The 18,930-nt window shown below is 46.0% G+C and overlaps 1 protein-coding gene across 1 annotated transcript in view; it reads right to left on the bottom strand.

Annotated features, from left to right (window-relative positions):
- The window catches only part of LOC114649169 (5'-AMP-activated protein kinase subunit gamma-1-like), a 43,291-nt gene extending 42,178 nt beyond the window's left edge, over positions 1-1,113 (bottom strand). The window contains exons 1-4 of the mRNA XM_028798632.2: positions 854-1,113; positions 668-759; positions 506-587; positions 362-420 (exon numbers count right to left, since the gene is read on the bottom strand). Coding sequence (XP_028654465.1) covers positions 362-420; positions 506-587; positions 668-759; positions 854-875 — 255 coding nt within the window. The 5' untranslated portion in view covers positions 876-1,113. The remainder of the gene's footprint in view (positions 1-361; positions 421-505; positions 588-667; positions 760-853) is intronic.
- Between the last annotated feature and the right edge of the window lie 17,817 nt (positions 1,114-18,930).

The raw sequence follows: 18,930 nt of genomic DNA, 5'->3' as shown, positions 1-18,930 counted from the left end.
GACCTCGTTGGTACTGTGCTCTGTCCCTCCATCAGTAGTGCACACCACTTTAAATTGTGTTCTGCTTGATGCCACTTTATTACAGTGTGGAGCTGCGGGCATCAAGGTGGTGCTTGCTGGAATATAAAGTATCCAATCAACTGCAAAGTATGACGTGTTCTCCTAGATGTAGTGGGCTGTGCAATTCTTTTTTTGGGCACAAAATGACTTACTGTCCCGTCCAGGAAGGCCGCCTTCCTGCTATTGTTGGCCCACCGTGTGTCTCCTCCCTCACTCCTTCCCTTCCTCCCCTGCCCTCTTTCGGTTCTCTCGACCCGCCGCCCCCCACCCTTCCCCTCGGGTGTAGGCGGCCCTTCTTTACCAGCGGGGATTTGTAGTAACGGTGCAGGATGTTGATGAAATCCGTGATCGTCAGCATACCTGTAACAGAAAGAGAGAGAGAGAGGGGGGCGATGACACAGCGGGTCCCGAGAAGCCCACCCAACACACACGACCAGCTGCTTACCCACGAAGCTCTGCTTCTTGCTATCCCATAGCGGCGCAGCCCGCACGCCGTTCGACACGAGCGCGAAGAAGGCTTTCTTGACCTGAAACGAGGGCTGGGAGTGAGTTGCTCGGCCGCTTTCCGTCGTCCCGTCCGCTAGGATGCGGCCGCTTGTCTACTCACCTGCAGGGACGTGTCGAAGACGACGAGCTTGGAGCTGGTGGGCACCAGGTCGTAGCAGCGATGCGCCTTCATGAAGCGCGAGTACACGCGCGCTGCGGGGAAGCAGAGGGGGGCGCTTCAGTCCGGGAATGAAGGCGACGAGAGCGGGTAAAGGGAGCCGAGGCGAGCATAGCCACACCTTCTTACCTTCCTTAGCCTCTGACTCCATCGTTGCTCTAGTGGTGTGCCGGGCTGTATGAGCCCTCCGCAGTCCCGCAAACGAAGACAAGCGTGATGGAGCAAAAAGATGAAGACGGAGATAATGGTTCACCCCTTCGTTATAATCGCCACTTGCTTCGCCGACTCCAACTTGTTCCGGATGTCGTTTGTATTTTTCTGCCCAACAAACTTAAGCTGCCCACCCGTCACCAAGCAGCCTACTGCGGCGGAGGAAGAAGCCCGCTTCTCCGCTTCCGGCCACACGGGGGCGTGGCGAACGAGGCGGTCCTCCGGTGACTGACGGTACTTAGAGGCGTGGTCCTGACAATTACAGCCAATAGTCGCGTGCGCTACGTTTGTGACGTCACTAGGGGGATGTGGTTTAAAAGAGTCGCCGGCGCTGTGAGGGTGGATCTTTGCGGAATTCCGACATCGGGATCACTTGCACTTTCCAGAGGTGAACGTGTGAGCAGCGAAAATCAGGTGGCGTAGAAAGTGACCGGCCTGTCATTTTGTTTCTCTTCTTGTATTGTTTTAGAATTTGACAGGTAGTTTTGGGGATAGGGGGTTCAAGTAACGGACAGCCGTACTTAATCGAGTTCATTTCTGGAGCCCTCTGTGGCCGAAGATGATTGTTTCAACAGGTTTCACAATCAGTGAGTCATTTACTTTGAAATGTTTAATTACTTTGTCATTCTTCCTTTTCTTATTTATGACGACGGAGCTGGCCATTTAGGCGCAGCTCCTTATTTGCTTTCAGGCAGCTGCTTATTCACATACCTTGGGCAAAACAGTTACTTACAATTATTCAAGTCAGCTGTTTCCATCCATTTCAGGTGAATTCTTTCTAAGTACACCCCCACCCCCCCAGATTTTATCCTAATAAACTATACATTTTGCGTATCGTTTAAAACTTTTGGTTTGTGCAAACAAAGGTTACTTTTTTCCCCACAATGTTCACAGTCCTCCCAGTATTTCACTTTTTATTGACCAGATCACAATTCCAGTGGGTCACAAGTTTCCACACACTTTATTAATATTTGGTCGCATTGTCTTTAAATTGTGTAACTTGAAGCAAACGTCTCAGGTTGCCTTCCACAAGCTTCTTACAATAAGCTGCTGGAGTTTTGGCCCTTTCCTGCAGACAGCACTGGTGTAACTGGGACAGGTTGGTAGACCTCGTTGCTCTCATAGGCTCTTTCAGTTCAATCAGATTGTGGTCAGGGCTTAGTGATGGCCACTCCAATAAGAGTCTCTTAAGCCATTTTGCCCCAACGTTGGAGGTCTGCTTCTCCATTTGGAAGACCCGTTTGTGACCGAGCTCTTGAGATGTTGCTGCAGTTTATCTCCATTATTGTCCTTCCTCATCATGCCATCTATTTTGCGGAGTGCACCAGACCCTCCAGTAGCCCCCACAACATGATACTCCCACCCCCCTTGGGTGACTGGTGTTCTTTGGCTTGCAGGCCTCACCCTTTTTCCTCCAAACAGAAAGTCATTATGGCCAAACAGTTTGATCTTGGATTCATCAGACCAGAGGACATTTCTCCAGAAGGTCAGATCTTTGTCCCCATTTGCCATTGCAGACTGCAGTCTGGCTTTTTGATGGAGGCTTTGGAGCAGTGGCTTCTTCCTGGCTATGCCGCCTTTCAGGGGATGTCGATGTCGGACTCGTTTTACTGTGGATATGGAGACTCGTCTACCTGTGTCATCCAGCATCTTCCCAAAGTCCTTTGCTGTTGTCCTGGAATTGCTTTGCACTTTTTGTAGAGTCCGTTCTTCTCTATGAAACAGAATGCGTCTCCTTCCTGAGCGGAGCGATGACTGGGTGGTCCCATGGTGTTCAGACTTTTGTACAGATGAACATGGAGCCTTCAGGTGTTTGGAAATTGTGGATGAACCGGATTTGTGGAGGTCCCCCATTTGTTTTTGTTCTAAGCTCTTGGTGGATTTCTTTTGATTTTCCCATCACGTCAAGCCAAGAGGCAGTGAGTTTGATGGTCGGCCTTAACGTCCATCCACATGTTGACTCCAATGAGGCTAATTGGCTTTCAGAAGCTCATTGTCTAAAAGGCTTGACATCACTTTCTGGAATTTTCCAAGCTGTCTAAAGGCCCAGTTAACAAAGTGTCTGTAAACTTGTGACCCACTGGAACTGCGATAATAAAAAGTGAAATGCTTGGAGGTCTCTGAACATTGGTGGAAAAAATTATTTTTGGCTTGCACAGAATAGACGTCTTAAACGATACGCCAAGTTTATAGTCTGTTAGGATAAAATCAACGGAGGGGTTAGAAAAGGAGTTTTAAAGGAAGTGGATGGAAACCTGTGACTGTATCGAGTATCGCCACATTCATTTCATTGAGCTTTGCTTGGCCCAACGTGGGTATCTGGGTCAAGATAACGGGCACACTGTCAAATACAGTCCTGATCAAAAGTTTAAGACCACTTGAAAAATGGCAAAAAATCATATTTTGCATGGTTGGATCTTAACAAGGTTCCAAGTAGAGCTTCAACATGCAACAAGAAGAAATGGGAGTGAGACAAAACAGTTTTTGAGCATTCAATTAATTGAAAATAACGATTAAATTGAAACAGGCTGTTTTACAGCTGATCAAAATTTTAGGACCACATGCCTTTAAAAGGCCAACTCTGTGCAAAGATGTGGATTCATTGTCATTTTCTGTCAGGTAGTCACACGTTCTGATGGCAAAGGCAAAAAAAACTCTCCCTTTTTGAACGTGGTCGGGTTGTTGAACTGCATAAGTAGGGTCTCTCACAGCGCGCCATCGCTGCTGAGGTGGGACGCAGTAAGACAGTCATTTGGAATTTCTTAAATGATCCTGAGGGTTATGGAACAAAAAAGTCAAGTGGAAGACCCAAAAAAATTTCACCAGCACTGAGCCGGAGGATCCAATTGGCTGTCCGTCAAGACACTGGACGATCCTCGACCCAAATTAAGGCCGTTACTGGTGCTGCCTGCAGCCCCATAACCATCAGACGGCATCTGAGACTGAAGGGCTTCAAAAACAAAACACGTCTTCAAAGACCTCGTCTCCTTGAACGCCACAGAACTGCTTGTTTGGACTTTGCAAGAGAGCACCAAACATGGGACATTCAAAGGTGGAAGAAAGTTTTATTCTCTGATGAGAAAAAATTTAACCTTGATGGTCCTGATGGTTTCCAACGTTACTGGCATGACAAGCAGATCCCACCTGAGATGTTTTCTACGCGCCACAGTGGAGGGGGCGCCATAATGGTCTGGGGTGCTTTTTCCTTCAGTGGAACAATGGAGCTTCAGGAAGTGCAGGGCCGTCAAACAGCCACTGGCTATGTCCAGATGTTGCAGAGAGCATTCCTCATGACTGAGGGCCCTCGTCTGTGTGGTAACGACTGGGTTTTTCAACAGGACAACGCTAAAGTACACAATGCCCGCAGCAGGACAAGGGACTTCTTCCAGGAGAATAACATCACTCTTTCGGCCCATCCTGCTTTTTCAAGTGGTCTTAAACTTTTGATCAGGACTGTATACATGATGCCCATATGCTTAGGTCTGAAATGTGTCATTTTGAACTTTCTGTGAGTGGTTCTTACCACTTGGAGAAATGTTCCCACTCACCTCATGGAAACGCTTGCATCAAGCATGCCGCAACGAATTTTTGAAGTGATCAACAATAACGGTGGAGCTACTCAGTACTGAGTTCATGTTTGGAAGTTTGATTTCTGTTTTGGGGGGGTTTACGGGTTTTTTTGGAGGTGTGGTACTATACTTTTGATCAGCTGTAAAACAGCCTGTTTCAGTTTAATCGTTGTTTTCATTAAATTGCATGCTCAACAAATGTTTTGTCTCACTCCCATTTCTTCTTGTTGCATGTTGAAGCTCTACTTGGAACCTTGTTAAGATCCAACCATGCAAAATATGATTTTTTGCCATTTTTCAAGTGGTCTTAAACTTTTGATCAGGACTGTATAATGAAGGAGATTTACTGGGAAGTTTAAAGGGAAATGTAAAGCGTTAAATGTCGCTGCCCCCCCCCAACTCCAAGCTGAAGAAATGACGTGAACTCCAAGTATTGAAATGACGGAGGGGAGCTGCCACACGTCACCACAACGGGTTGATGAAACGAGCAAATCTTTGTGTGCCCACAGCACCAAACACCGGGTGGCACTGAACTACCGGGTGTCCGCACCCTGAATTATTAAAAATGTCACCAGCTCTCTGTGGAGGAGCCAAGTCACCCAGGGGCCTTGATTGATCCAGATTAACGTGCGGTCACGGCAAAGTCTACAAGCCCTTCTGAGTCGAGCACTGAACAGCCGACCAACGGCGGACTACAAGTCTGTGAAACAGAAGGTACAGCAAGAGGGGCTGGCGGCAGTGCGGGGAGACGATTGGCACAAGCGATAAAAGAGGAGCAACACGGCAGCAAAGGGAGACAGCGTGGCGCAATGTCAGTGGTAAAGTTAATACACATGAAACGGTGAAATCCGTATAAACGTCGTGTGGTAAATTGTTTCATATGTACTTCTGACCTCATTACTCGAAATGTCAGATGCCCCTCAAGTAAGTTTGCTATTTTTTAAATTGACGTTTTTTTTTTTCTATAAAAACATTCTATATTTGCATTTGCCACACAAGTTAAACATCTTCTATAATTTTAAAAAGATATCCCACTGCCGCTTTACAATAAAAGCGGGGTTAAAAAGTTCCCAAATACGTCCAAGACAGTCTGCGTCTTGTGATCATACAGACTTTCTAAAAGAGTTTATACGTCTCATTTTTGAATAAAAACACACCGCCATTTGTAAGGGGGACCAGCTGTGTGCGCGTGTTTGTTGTCTCGCCGCTTCTTGTCTTCCGCAGTAACCTTTAACCCCCCCAGGGGTGGGCGTGCTTTCCTTTTGAAAGGCCAAATCACAGTAAGCAGTTTGTCGTTGGTTTTGGTTTGGAATCCGTTATATCATCACAGAAGGACTGGGACAGCAGACGGGCTCGGACAGATGAAATTTAATGTCAGTAAATGTAAAGAATTACACATAGGAAGGAAAAATGGGAGGTGTGAATACACAATGGGGGGTCTGAACATCGAGAGTCCACCTTAGGAGAAGGATTTAGGAGTCGTAGTGGACTCTAAGATATCGACCGCCAGGCAGTGTTCAGAAGCCTCACCTCGGAGTACTGCACCCTCCACACATCCTTCTGCTGATACCAGCATAGGAGAGACATCCCCACCCATAATTACAGCAGCCCAGATAAACAGAGAGCTGAGGAGACTTCGTGCCAGCAAAGCAGTGGGTCCAGATGGAGTATCGCCACGACTGCTGAAGGTCTGTGCATCGGAGCTGGGGGGTCCTCTACAGCACATCTTCAACCTGAGCCTGGAACAGGGGAGAGTCCCGAGGCTTTGGAAAACATCTTGCATCACCCCAGTCAGTCCCAAAGGTATCACGTCCTAGTGAGCTGAATGACTTCCGGCCTGTTGCTCTGACATCACATATGATGAAGACCATGGAGAGGCTGCTTCTTCACCACCTTAGGCCACAGGTCCAACACGCCCTTGACCCTCTGCAGTTTGCATATCAGGAGAAGGTGGGAGCGGAGGATGCCATCATCTATATGCTACACCGATCCCTCTCTCACTTGGACAGAGGCAGTGGTGCTGTAAGAATTATGTTTCTAGACTTCTCTAGAGCCTTCAACACAATCCAACCTCTGCTCCTTAGGGACAAGCTGACAGAGATGGGAGTAGATTCATACCTGGTGGCATGGATCGTGGACTATCTTACAGACAGACCTCAGTATGTGAGTCTTGGGAACTGCAGGTCTAACATTGTGGTCAGCAACACAGGAGCACCACAACAGACTGTACTTTCTCCGGTCCTGTTCAGCCTATATACATCAGACTTCCAATACAACTTGGAGTCCTGCCATGTGCAAAAGTTCGCTGATGACACTGCTATCGTGGGCTGCATCAGGAGTGGGCAGAAGGAGGAGTATAGGAACCCAATCAATGACTTTGTTAAATGGTGCGACTCAAACCACCTACACCTGAACACCAGCAAAACCAAGGAGCTGGTGGTGGATTTTAGGAGGCCCAGATCCCTCATGGACCCCGTGATTATCAGAGGTGACTGTGTGCAGATGGTGCAGACCTATAAATACCTGGGAGTGCAGCTGGATGATAAATTAGACTGGACTGCCAATACTGATGATCTGTGCAAGAAAGGACAGAGCTGACTATACTTCACTAGAAGGCTGGCGTCCTTCAACATCTGCAATAAGATGCTGCTTTTGTTCTATCAGACAGTTGTGGCGAGCGCCCTCTTCTACGCGGTGGTGTGCTGGGGAGGCAGCATAAAGAAGAGGGACACCTCACACCTGGACAAACTGGTGAGGAAGGCAGGCTCTATTGTTGGCATGGAGCTGGACAGTCTGACATCTGTGGCAGAGCGACGGGCGCTGAGCAGACTCCTGTCAATTATGGAGAATCCACTGCATCCACTTAATAGTATCATCTCCAGATAGAGGAGCAGCTTCAGTGACAGACTGCTGTCACTGTCCTGCTCCACAGACAGATTGAGGAGATCGGTCCTCCCCCAAACTATGCGACTCTTTAATTCCACCAGAGGGGGTAAACGTTAACATTTAACATTATACATAGTTATTGTCTGGTTTTTTTCACCTGCATTATTATCTTTCTTTAATTTAATATTATTTATTGTATCAGTATGCTGCTGCTGGAGTATGGGAATTTCCCATTGGGATTAATAAAGTATCTATCTATCCAGAAGGCTAACACAATGTCAGGTTATATAGCGCCTTGATGAGTGGAGTACAAGTCACAGGAGTTTCTGCTCAAGCTTTATAACACACTGGTGAGGCCTCATCTGGAGTCCTGTGGTCAGTTTATGACTCCATAAAGACACAGCAGCACCGGAGGAAGTCCAGAGAAGAGCGACGAGGCTGATTGAGGGCTACAGGGGGTGAGTTATGAGGAAAAATTAAAAGAGATAGATAGATACTTTATTAATCCCAAGGGGAAATTCCCATACTCCAGCGGCAGCATACTGATAATAACAATATTAAATTAAAGAGTGATAACAATGAGCTGAGCCTTTACAGTGATGAAGAGGAGACCTGACTGACGTGTTTAAAATGATGAAGGGAATTAGTGCAGTGGATCAGATGGTGACTTTAAAATGAGGTCATCAAGAACACGGGGACACAGCTGGAAACTTGTGAAGGGTGAATGTCACACAAACATTAGGAAGTTAATCTTCACACAGAGAGCCACAGACACTTGGAATAAGAGACCAAGTAGTGTGGTAGAAAGTAAGACTTTAGGGACTTTCAAAATTCGACTTTATTTTTATTTAGTCAGGCAGAATGGTGGCTCTGAGGCTAGAGATCTGCACTGGCAATCAGAAGGTTGCTGATTCGAATCCCGTAAGATGCCAATAGGGACTCTGCTCTGTTGGGCCCTTAACCTGCAACTGCTGAGCGCTTTGAGTAGTGAGACAAGTGCTATATAAATGTAAAGAATTATTATTATTTATTATTAAATAAGTAGACAGGACTGGTGGGCTTTGTTGGGCTGAATGGCCTGTTCTCATCTAGAGTGTTTTGATGTTCTAACAAGTGAAATGCAGCTACGCCAAAGCCATTTTAAAATAAGTTTTTAGCAGTTACAGTCATATAAAAAAAGTTTAGGGACCCCCTCTCAGCCTGCATAATAATCGACTCTCCTTTCAACAATAAAGATAACAGTGGTATGTCTTTCATTTCGTCCTGTGGTGGGTTGGCACCCTGCCCAGGATTGTTTCCTGCCTTGTGCCCTGTGTTGGCTGGGATTGGCTCCAGCAGACCCCCGTGACCCTGTGTTCGGATTCAGCGGGTTGGAAAATGGATGGATGGATGGATGTCTTTCATTTCCTAGGAACATCTGAGTACTGCGGTGTTTTCCGAACAAAGATTTTTAGTGACGCAGTATTTAGTTGTATGAAATGAAATCAAATGTGAAAAACTGGCTGTGCACAAATGTGGGTCCCCTTGTCATTGTGCTGATTTGAATGCCTGTCACTGCTCAATGCTGATTGGTTGATGACCTCGTTACGCCTTGAACTTCATAGACAGGTGTGTCCATCATGAGATATAAAAGGTATTTAAGGTGGTCAATTACAAGTTGTGCTTCCTTCCCTTTGACTCTCCTCTGAAGAGTGACAGCATGGGATCCTCAAAGCAACTCTCCAAAGATCTGAAAACAAAGATTGTTGAGTCTCCTGGTTTAGGTGAAGGCTACAAAAAGCCATCTCAGAGGTTTAAACTGTCAGTTTCTGTAACTGGAAGGAATGGAATCAGGAAATGGAAGGCCACAGGCACAGTTACTGTTAAACCAGCAGGTCTGGCAGGCCAAGACAAATACAGGAGCGGCATATGAGCAGGATTGTGAGAATGGTGACAGACAACCCACAGATCACCTCCAAAGACCTGCAAGAACATCTGGCTGCAGATGGTGTATCTGTACATCGTTCTACAATTCAAACATCTGTATGGCAGGGTGATGAGAAAGAAGCCCTTTCTGCACTCACGCCACAAACGGAGTCGCTTGTTGTATGCCAATGCTCCTTTAGACAAGCCAGATTCATTTGGGAACAAAGTGCTTTGGACTGATGAGACAAAAATTGAGTTATTTGGTCAGAACAAAAAGCGCTTTGCATGGCGGAAGAAGAACACCGCATTCCAAGAAAAACACCTGCTACCTACTGTCAAATTTGGTGGAGGTCCCATCATGCTGTGGGGCTGTGTGGCCAGTTCAGGGACTGGGGCCCTTGTTAAAGTCGAGGGTCAGATGAATTCAACCCAGTATCGACAGATTCTTCAGGATAATGTTCAAGCATCAGTCACAAAGTTGCAGTTACGCAGGGGTTGGATATTCCAACAAGACAATGACCCAAAACACAGTTGGAAATCTACAAAGGCATTCATGCAGAGGGAGAAGTACAATGTTCTGGAATGGCCGTCACAGTCCCCTGACTTGAATATCATTGAAAATCTGTGGGATGATTTGAAGCAGGCTGTCCATCACATTGAACTGAACTGGAGAGATTTTGTATGAAGAATGGTCAACAAGACCTCCATCCAGAATCAGACACTTGTCAGAGGTTATAGGACGACAGCGTCTAGAGGCTCAAAGGAGCAAAAGGAGGCTCAACTAAGTATTGGTGTCATATCTCTGTTGTGGTGCCCACATTTATGCACCTGTCTAATTTTGTTATAATGCATATTGCATATTTTCTGTTAATCCAATAAACTTCATGTCACTGCTGAAATCCTACTGTGTCCATAAGGCATGTCACATATTAAAAGGAAGTTCAGCCAACGAGAAACAAAAATCCAAAGAATTAAGAGGGGTTACCAAACATTTTCCTTTGACTGTATTTAAATTGTTCTGCAATATTAGCCTGGCGAACTTCTATTGGCAGTTGTAGATGTCACATGGGCTGGACGGGCATCCTGGCCAGAAGAGGGGATGGTTCCTCCCCATATCAGGGGGGTGCCTAACAGGCAGATGGGTATCCAGGCATCATACCCAGAAGGAAGGGAGCAACGGTCTAGGGTGGTTTTTACTTTTCCCAGCACGCTAGATGGCAGCAGCCCTGGTTATCAGTGCCCAGTGAAAAGCCAGCAGGGCATGTAGGGAGATGTAGTTCGGCAGAGCAGCCCTGCTGGGGTCACTGGATGCCACAAGAGGGCACTGCAGGGAGACAAACTCCATGCTGTATGACCAGGAAGTGCTTCCACCGGGCAGTGGCACTGGCACCAGAAGTACTCCCGGGTCATTAATAAAAGGGGCCAGGCGAGATCGGAGCAGGGAGGACGTAGGGCAACACTCGAGGAGAGGGGAATTGTGGGAAGAATTGAGTTGTAGAGGGAGAAAACCTGTGCTTTGAGCTTTTTGTTACTTGTTTGAGGGGTCCGGTTAATAAACCGACCTTTATCTGAACCCTGGACTGTGTTGGCGTGTTGGTGTCAGGGTTTCCATCACATCATGTATTCCAAATTTTAGGTGCATGACAGCAAAAGGCCGCCCCAGCACGTCTTTCCAGGTTGGCTCTTGGAATTCGAAGCAGACCACCATTTGAAGATCAGAGTGTAGGCGGGCAGACCCTCCAAATTATAGGACGGGCAGATAATTTAAGGCTTTGTAAAGCATTCAAAAAATTACTGAAGTCAAGTCTGAATGACACGGGTAAGCAGTGTCACGACGCCAAGACTGGGGTGATGTGCTCAGATTAGTGGGGGCTCTTCAGGAGGACTCTGGTGGGTTGCCCTCTGCTTTCATAAGAACAAACTGCACAAAATCACACGGCTTCTCCTCCCTCCTACCACGCGGGATGTTCCCTTCCCAGATGCTCTTTAACATTTAAAGCAATTTCTGGCTCAGGGCTAAGAACTCGCTTAACGTATGATTAAATGATTCTGGTTCTGATTTCAGGTATCTCAACTTTCACATTTCCTTTCATTTCAATTTAAAATCCTAATATTTTAAAGTATAACATCACAGAAATAAAGCGGCTCTCCAGTACCACCCAGGAAACTGAAAAGTCGCTGAAGTTCAAATTTTTCAACCAAACAACAACAAGAACTTACAGAATGGCTCAGTTCAGGGCAATGTGAAAAACTCTCACCGGTCAAAAGCCAAGACGATCAGGCAAAAAAGATGGCTGCAAGTGTGTGGCAGTCATTCTGGTGCTTGGTTGTCTGCTGCCCTAAAGCCTCCATCACATCTTCTCAAGCCGTTTTCCATTTTCCACGTCTCTCCAGATCCGTTTTTAGGCTGAGCTTTCACCAGCAGGGCAGGGTGGTCTGGTTTCTCGACACATGGAGGCTGATCCACATTGGCTAAGGCGACTTGTCCACCAATGATGCGGATCTCCCACTGTTAGGATGTCGCCCCTCAGCCAATCTCAACCTGTAGGGAAAAAAGTATCAGCTCCCCACACCAGGGGCCCTGCAGTTACCTTCTAACTTCCTTCACAGAAAGACAAGTGTCCCTGTCCCTGTCATTCCATCAGATGGCCCATCACAAGCATTAACACTAGTTTCATGAACCCCATATCAAATGGTATATAACAAGAGATGTATACATTGCATTGTCATTCTAACAGATGGCACATCACAAGCATTGACACTGCCTTCATGAACCCCATACCAAATGGCATAACACAGAGACACATATATTGTATTTGTCATTCTAACAGATGGCACATAACAAGCATTAACACTGTCTTCATGAGCCCCATACCAAATGGCAAATAACAGATTATGCATTGCATTTGTCATTCTAACATATGGTGCATCACAAGCATTAACACTGCCTTCATGAACCCCATACCAAATGGCATATAACAAGAGATGTATACATTGCATTTTCATTCTAACAGGTGGCGCATCACAAGCATTAACACTAGTTTCATGAACCCCATATCAAATGGTATATAACAAGAGATGTATACATTGCATTGTCATTCTAACAGATGGCACATCACAAGCATTAACACTGCCTTTATGAACCCCATACCAAATGGCATATAACAAGAGATGTATACATTGCATTTTCATTCTAACAGATGGCACATCACAAGCATTAACACTGCCTTTATGAACCCCATACCAAATGGCATATAACAGAGGTGTATGCATTGCATTTGTCATTCTAACAGATGGCACATCACAAGCATTAACACTGCCTTCATGAACCCCATACCAAATGGCATATAACAAGAGATGTATACATTGCATTTTCATTCTAACAGGTGGCGCATCACAAGCATTAACACTAGTTTCGTGAACCCCATATCAAATGGTATATAACAAGAGATGTATACATTGCATTGCCATTCTAACAGATGGCACATCACAAGCATTAACACTGCCTTTATGAACCCCATACCAAATGGCATATAACAGATGTATGCATTGCATTTGTCATTCTAACAGATGGCGCATCACAAGCATTAACACTGCCTTCATGAACCCCATACCAAGTGGCATATAACAAGAGATTATGCATTGCATTTGTCATTCTAACATATGGTGTATCACAAGCATTAACACTGCTTTTATGAACCCCATATCAAATGGCATATAACAAGAGATGTATACATTGCATTTGTCATTTTAAAACATGGTGCATCACAAGTATTAACGCTGCCTTCATAAACCCCATACCAAATGGCATATAACAGAGATTATGCATTGCATTTGTCATTGTAACATATGGTGCATCACAAGCATTAACACTGCTTTCATGAACCCCATATCAAATGGCATATAACAAGAGATGTATGCATTGTATTTGTCATTCTAACAGATGGCGGCGCATCACAAGCATTAACACTGCTTTCATGAACCCCATACCAAATGGCATATAACAAGAGCCGTATACATTGCATTTGTCATTCTAACAAATGGCACATTGAAGGATTAACACTACCAAATGGCACGTAACAGGCACATTGCACTGCAGATGTTAATGCAGAGGTCTACGTTGGTTACTTGGACTTCAATCTGTTGTGGACGGGTAGCTCAGCTAGGAATCCAGAAGACATCAGGTAAGCATCTGTGGTAAAGCCTTCTGTGTGCCACCTCAAGTGTCTCAGACTTGTGCACAGCAGTGTACAGAATTGTGTGCATTCAGCAGAACCTGTAGGTGGTCTTCAGACGCCCCACTTGCTTCACATTTTGCTCTGCTGCAGCCTTGTGTTAAAGTCATTGACATTCATTTTTCCCCTCATCAAGCAACACTCAATATCTCAGTGTGACAAAGTGGAAGCAGAAGTCTAGGAATGTTTCAAAATTAAAAACAAGCAAAAAAAAAAACACACTGACACAAGTAATCAGAAGCTTTGTGTGGCTCAGGTGCATCCCATCCTATGGGTCACCACCAAGATGTTTGCAGTCCACTTGTGGTCCATTCAGTTGACCTGACCAAGTAAGAAATCTGGTATGGGATTCATAAAAGCCATGTTAATCTTGGTGGTGTACTATCTGAAAGAAAGACAACTGCAATTTTGTATTTTATTACAACAAATGTTTTGTGATGCGCCATCTGTTGGAATGACAAATATAATGCATATTGTCTGCTACATGCCACTTCAGATGGGATTTGTAAGAGTTAATGTTTATAATGCACCATCTGTTGAAATGATAAATGCAATGCACGTCTGTTACATGCCCTTTGCAATGGGATTCATAAAAGCAGAGTTAACATATGCAATGCACCATCAGTTGGAATGACAAACGTAATGCATTTTACTACAAACCTCTAGGATGCGCCATCTGTTGGAATGACAAATGCAATGCATACATCTCTGTTATGTGCCATTTGGGATGGGATTCATGAAAGTCATGTTAATCTTTGTGGTGTACCATCTACAAGAAAGACAACTGCAATGCATTTTATTACAATAAATATTTTGTGATGCGCCATCTGTTGGAATCACAAATATAATGCATGTCTGTTACATCCATCCTGGGTATGACGTTAATCTGCATCCAGCCCTGCACGTAGGCCCTCCAACCTGCATGGAAAACTTGGGGGTTGATGGCAGAATTGGCACTCCAGTCACCATAAAAAACCTCACACTGGTTCCATTCCATCCGAACTAGTGCGGTGCTGAGGTATCACCCTCTGAATGACTGCACTCAGGTCCGAATCTGGGATTCTGAATTGGTGGGTGCGGCAATTCGCTGTATCAGCACCTGCTTCTAACCCTTCTCTCTCTCTCTCTGTTACATGCCACTTGATATGGGATTTGTAAGAGTTTATGTTTATAATGCACCATCTGTTGAAATGATAAAGTCAATGCACGTCTGTTTCATGCCTGTTGTATGGGATTCATAAAAGCAGAGTTAACATATACGATACACCATCAGTTGGAATGACAAATGTAACGCATTTTACTACAAATGTCTGGGATGTGCCATCTGTTGGAATGACAAATGCAACGCATATGTGTCTGTTCTGTGCCATATGCTATGGGATTCATAAAAGCCATGTTAATCTTTGTGGTGTACCATCTGAAAGACAGACAACTGCAATGCATTCATAACAAGAAATGTTTGGTGACGCGCCATCTGTTGGAATGACAAATATGTCTGTTACACGCTACTTGATATGGGATTTGTAAGAGTTAATGCTTACAATGCACCATCTGCTGTCTATTTGCCACTTCTTCAGGAGAAGGTGTCACTCATTCTGGCCCAAGAGTTTAGATGCTGAAGTTTCCTCCTTGAACTCATGGCTGCTCCAAAGTAGTCGGGCAGGTGGGGTCTCAGCTCTCGGACTCACAAAGAGAAGAGTTTATCGGCTTCAGCTCTCAAAGTGAGAGCAGCTCATGGCTCTTCGGGTCAGAAGTTTTCAGCCATTTTGGAGCGTTGCCCTCTCCCTGAACTCCTCTCGACTTGCCCTTCTCTGCCCCCTCCTGGTCTCTGCTCACCTTTTTCAGATGGCATGCATGTGGTTTTAAAGGAAGGTTGAAACTTCTGATTGGTTTTATACTAGAAGTGACTTGAATCCAGTGTCTTTCAATGGGTGTGGCGGTCCAGTCCTCTCAGTTGTGATCCCTTGAATTAGAGGTCTTTGTTCTTGCTGGAGTCCATTTTGTATGTTCTGGCTCCAGAGGGGTCTCAACAGAGATGTCAAGTCACTTCTGATGTACACCTTTGTTATCAGAGGTCATCCAGGCAGATCCTAGGATAAGGTGGGCTTCAGTCGGCTGGATGTCTGCATCTCTTAAATCAGCTTTCTTAACAGGCCTGGTGCCCTGAGGAAGCTTAGCAGAATGGGCGATGCCCACTTTGCCCTGCAATGTCCAATTTCAGCTGATTGCAAGTACTGCCAGGTCACACATGGCCAACTACTAAGGGTTAGGGTTGCAAAAGAAACGGAGGGGCAGCCATCAGGGGACGAAAGTAACGGTGCCATCTATAAAACGAAACCAGTGGAGAGTAGAGTCCCAATGTCTCAGCCACTGGGGTCCGAGTTGCTTTGGTTTATAGTGTTGTCACAGGAGGCTGGGGGGGGACAGACCCAGCCCGGGACTCCTGGAAGGACCGGGAGGTGGCGTATACGTCCCCTGGGCCATGAGGGGGCAACCGCCCTGGATCTTAAGGGGACCACGGGAGAGGAGCAAGGAGGCTCAAGCCAGGGGGCACCCCGAGCCTCAGAGAGAGAGAGCCCGGAAAACATTCACACCCGGAAAGATGGAGAAAGATCCTTCCAGGGACGCCCGGAGTGTTTCTGGGTGCAAGAGCAGCACTTCCGCCACACCAGGAAGTGCTGCCAGAAAAGTGTCATCAGGCATTTGGAGAACATCCGGGTGGGAATAAAAGGGGGCCGCCTCCCTCCAGTCAGGGAGCAGGAGAAGGACAAAGCTCCCGTGGACAGAGGAAAGGCAGCCCACGGACATCTGAAGAGAGGCCCGTGTTAGGGGTGTTTGGTATGGGAGCACAGTGTGGTGTGTGGGACTGCGGGAAAATAAAACGTGTGCTTTTATAAAGACGTGGTCTCTGTCTGGTGGTGTCCGGGCGTATCTCACAACTGAAAGTGGGTCGCCACTCCAACTGTCACACTCAATGTCCCTCCCATTCTGATGACCAAGTTCAAGTCCCCAAGGAGGAGCCCAGACACTCCACCCGATTCTGAATAGCACACTCTTGTCACTAAGGGAGTCAGTAGAGGGTCGCAACCCCCAAAAAGTTTCAGGAACAGCAAGCTAAGCGTTAAAGGGCTCAAGGAGTGTGTGTCCGATATGGAGAGGCGAGCCTCACGAGGAGCAGGCCTGTCTCCGTTACTCTCCACAACCTCAAATAATCACAGCAGCTCAGGACATCTGCCACTGTAAGGTGGGGGGGTGTTGTGAGACAAAGGAGAGGAGTCGGGGGTGGGGGGTAGACATTTGGGAATTGTCTGCAACTGAACAATTGGCAAAACCAAGGAACTGCGCATTGACTTTCACCAAGTCCAGTCACTATTCAGGGAGTGCATGAAGAGGGGGTCCACTACCACAGATACTTGGGGGTCCGCATCAATGACTGGCTGGACTGGTCTCGTAACACAGAGGAACTCGAGAAGAAAGGGCAAAGCAGGGTCTTTAAATCTTAGGAGACGGCACGTAGAGACCACCCTTCACATCTTCTACAACTCGTGTGCTGGGCTGGTGACGTCACTTCAAGAGAGGACCACCGTATCAAGCAGCTAATTAACAGGGCAGGCTCAGTTATGGGACATGCTGGAGGTTATAGTAGAGGGGAGAGCATGAGGACAAAACTGAGTGCCATTAAGAACAAAGCTGCACATCCTCTCTCTCTCTCTCTGTGACACACCGACACGGAGGACTTTCAGTCCACAAAGCGTGTCAAGGAACGCGACCGGGGGGACGCAACACACCTGTATGGCGCCTGACAGGGACCGGGACTGTCAAGTCAGGGGTTCCCTTTCTTTTTAGTCATTCTAGGGTGTGTGTTTATATCGAGTTATTTAATGAGCATCTGTTATAAGACACGGGACAAATAGTGGAGTGGAAGAAGGCCACACAGTGGAGCGGCCTGCACTTTAAAAGCACAGCTTAGCCAGATTAAGAAGAAAGGACTCTCGCTTTTTACAGGCCTTTAATGATGGACTTTGATTTGAATCATTCTGGTCACACATTCTCTTGTTGTAACTCCTTATGTTTGAGATGTGCGGCTTCACTACAACTCAGCACAAGTTTAGAATGAAGTCAAGTTTGTCGTGATAGCCCTGAAACGGCCATGTTGTTCAATGACACTAACGATGGGGTGAGGTGGGTGGTATGGAGGTCCCTGCAGGATTTAGGGACTGAGATACAGTTGTGCTTGAAAGTTTGTGAACCCTTTAGAATTTTCTAGATTTCTGCATAAATATGACCTAATAATAATAATTCATCTATATAGCACTTTCCTCAGTACTCACAGCACTATCCACAAACCTCATTTCACTCAAGTCCTAAAAGTAGATAAAGAGAAACCAGTTAAACAAATTACCAAGTATAATATTTTTGTCTCATTTATTTATTGGGGAAAATGATCGAATATTACATATTTGTGAGGGGCAAAAGTACAGTGCATCCAGAAAGTATTCCCAGCGCATCACTTTCTCCACATTTTGTTATGTCACAGCCTTATTCCAAAATGGATTAAATTCATTTTTTTTCCTCAGAATTCTACACACAACACCCCATAATGACAACGTGAAAAAAGTTTACTTGAGGTTTTTGCAAATTTATTAAAAATAAAAAAATGGAGAAAGCACATGTACATAAGTATTCACAGCCTTTGTCATGAAGCTCCAACTTCAGCTCAGGTGCATCCTGTTTCCCCTGATCATCCTTGAGATGTTTCTGCAGCTTCATTGGAGTCCACCTGTGGTAAATTCAGTTGACTGGACCGGATTTGGAAAGGCACACACCTGTCTATAGAAGGTCCCACAGTTGATAGTTCATGTCAGAGCACAAACCAAGCATGAAGTCAAAGGAATTGTCTGTAGACCTCCGAGACAGGATTGTCTTGAGGCACAAATCTGGGGAAGGTTACAGAAACATTTCTGCTGCTTTGAAGGTCCCAATGAGCACAGTGGCCTCCATCATCTGTAAGTGGAAGAAGTTCAAAACCACCAGGACTCTTCCTAGAGCTGGCCGGCCATCTAAACTGAGCAATCAGAGGAGAAGGGCCTTAGTCAGGGAGGTGACCAAGAACCCGATGGTCACTCTGTCAGAGCTCCAGAGGTCCTCTGTGGAGAGAGGAGAACCTTCCAGAAGGACAACCATCTCTGCAGCAATCCACCAATCAGGCCTGTATGGTAGAGTGGCCAGACGGAAGCCATTTCTTAGTAAAAGGCACATGGCAGCCCGCCTGGAGTTTCCCAAAAGGCACCTGAAGGACTCTCAGACCATGAGAAGGAAAATTTTCTGGTCTGATGAGACAAAGATTGAACTCTTTGGTGTGAATGCCAGGCGTCACGTTTGGAGGAAACCAGGCACCGCT

Source organism: Erpetoichthys calabaricus, chromosome 3 (assembly GCF_900747795.2).
Source record: "Erpetoichthys calabaricus chromosome 3, fErpCal1.3, whole genome shotgun sequence".
Lineage (NCBI taxonomy): Eukaryota > Metazoa > Chordata > Cladistia > Polypteriformes > Polypteridae > Erpetoichthys > Erpetoichthys calabaricus.
This window is presented reverse-complemented; position numbering and strand designations above follow the sequence as displayed.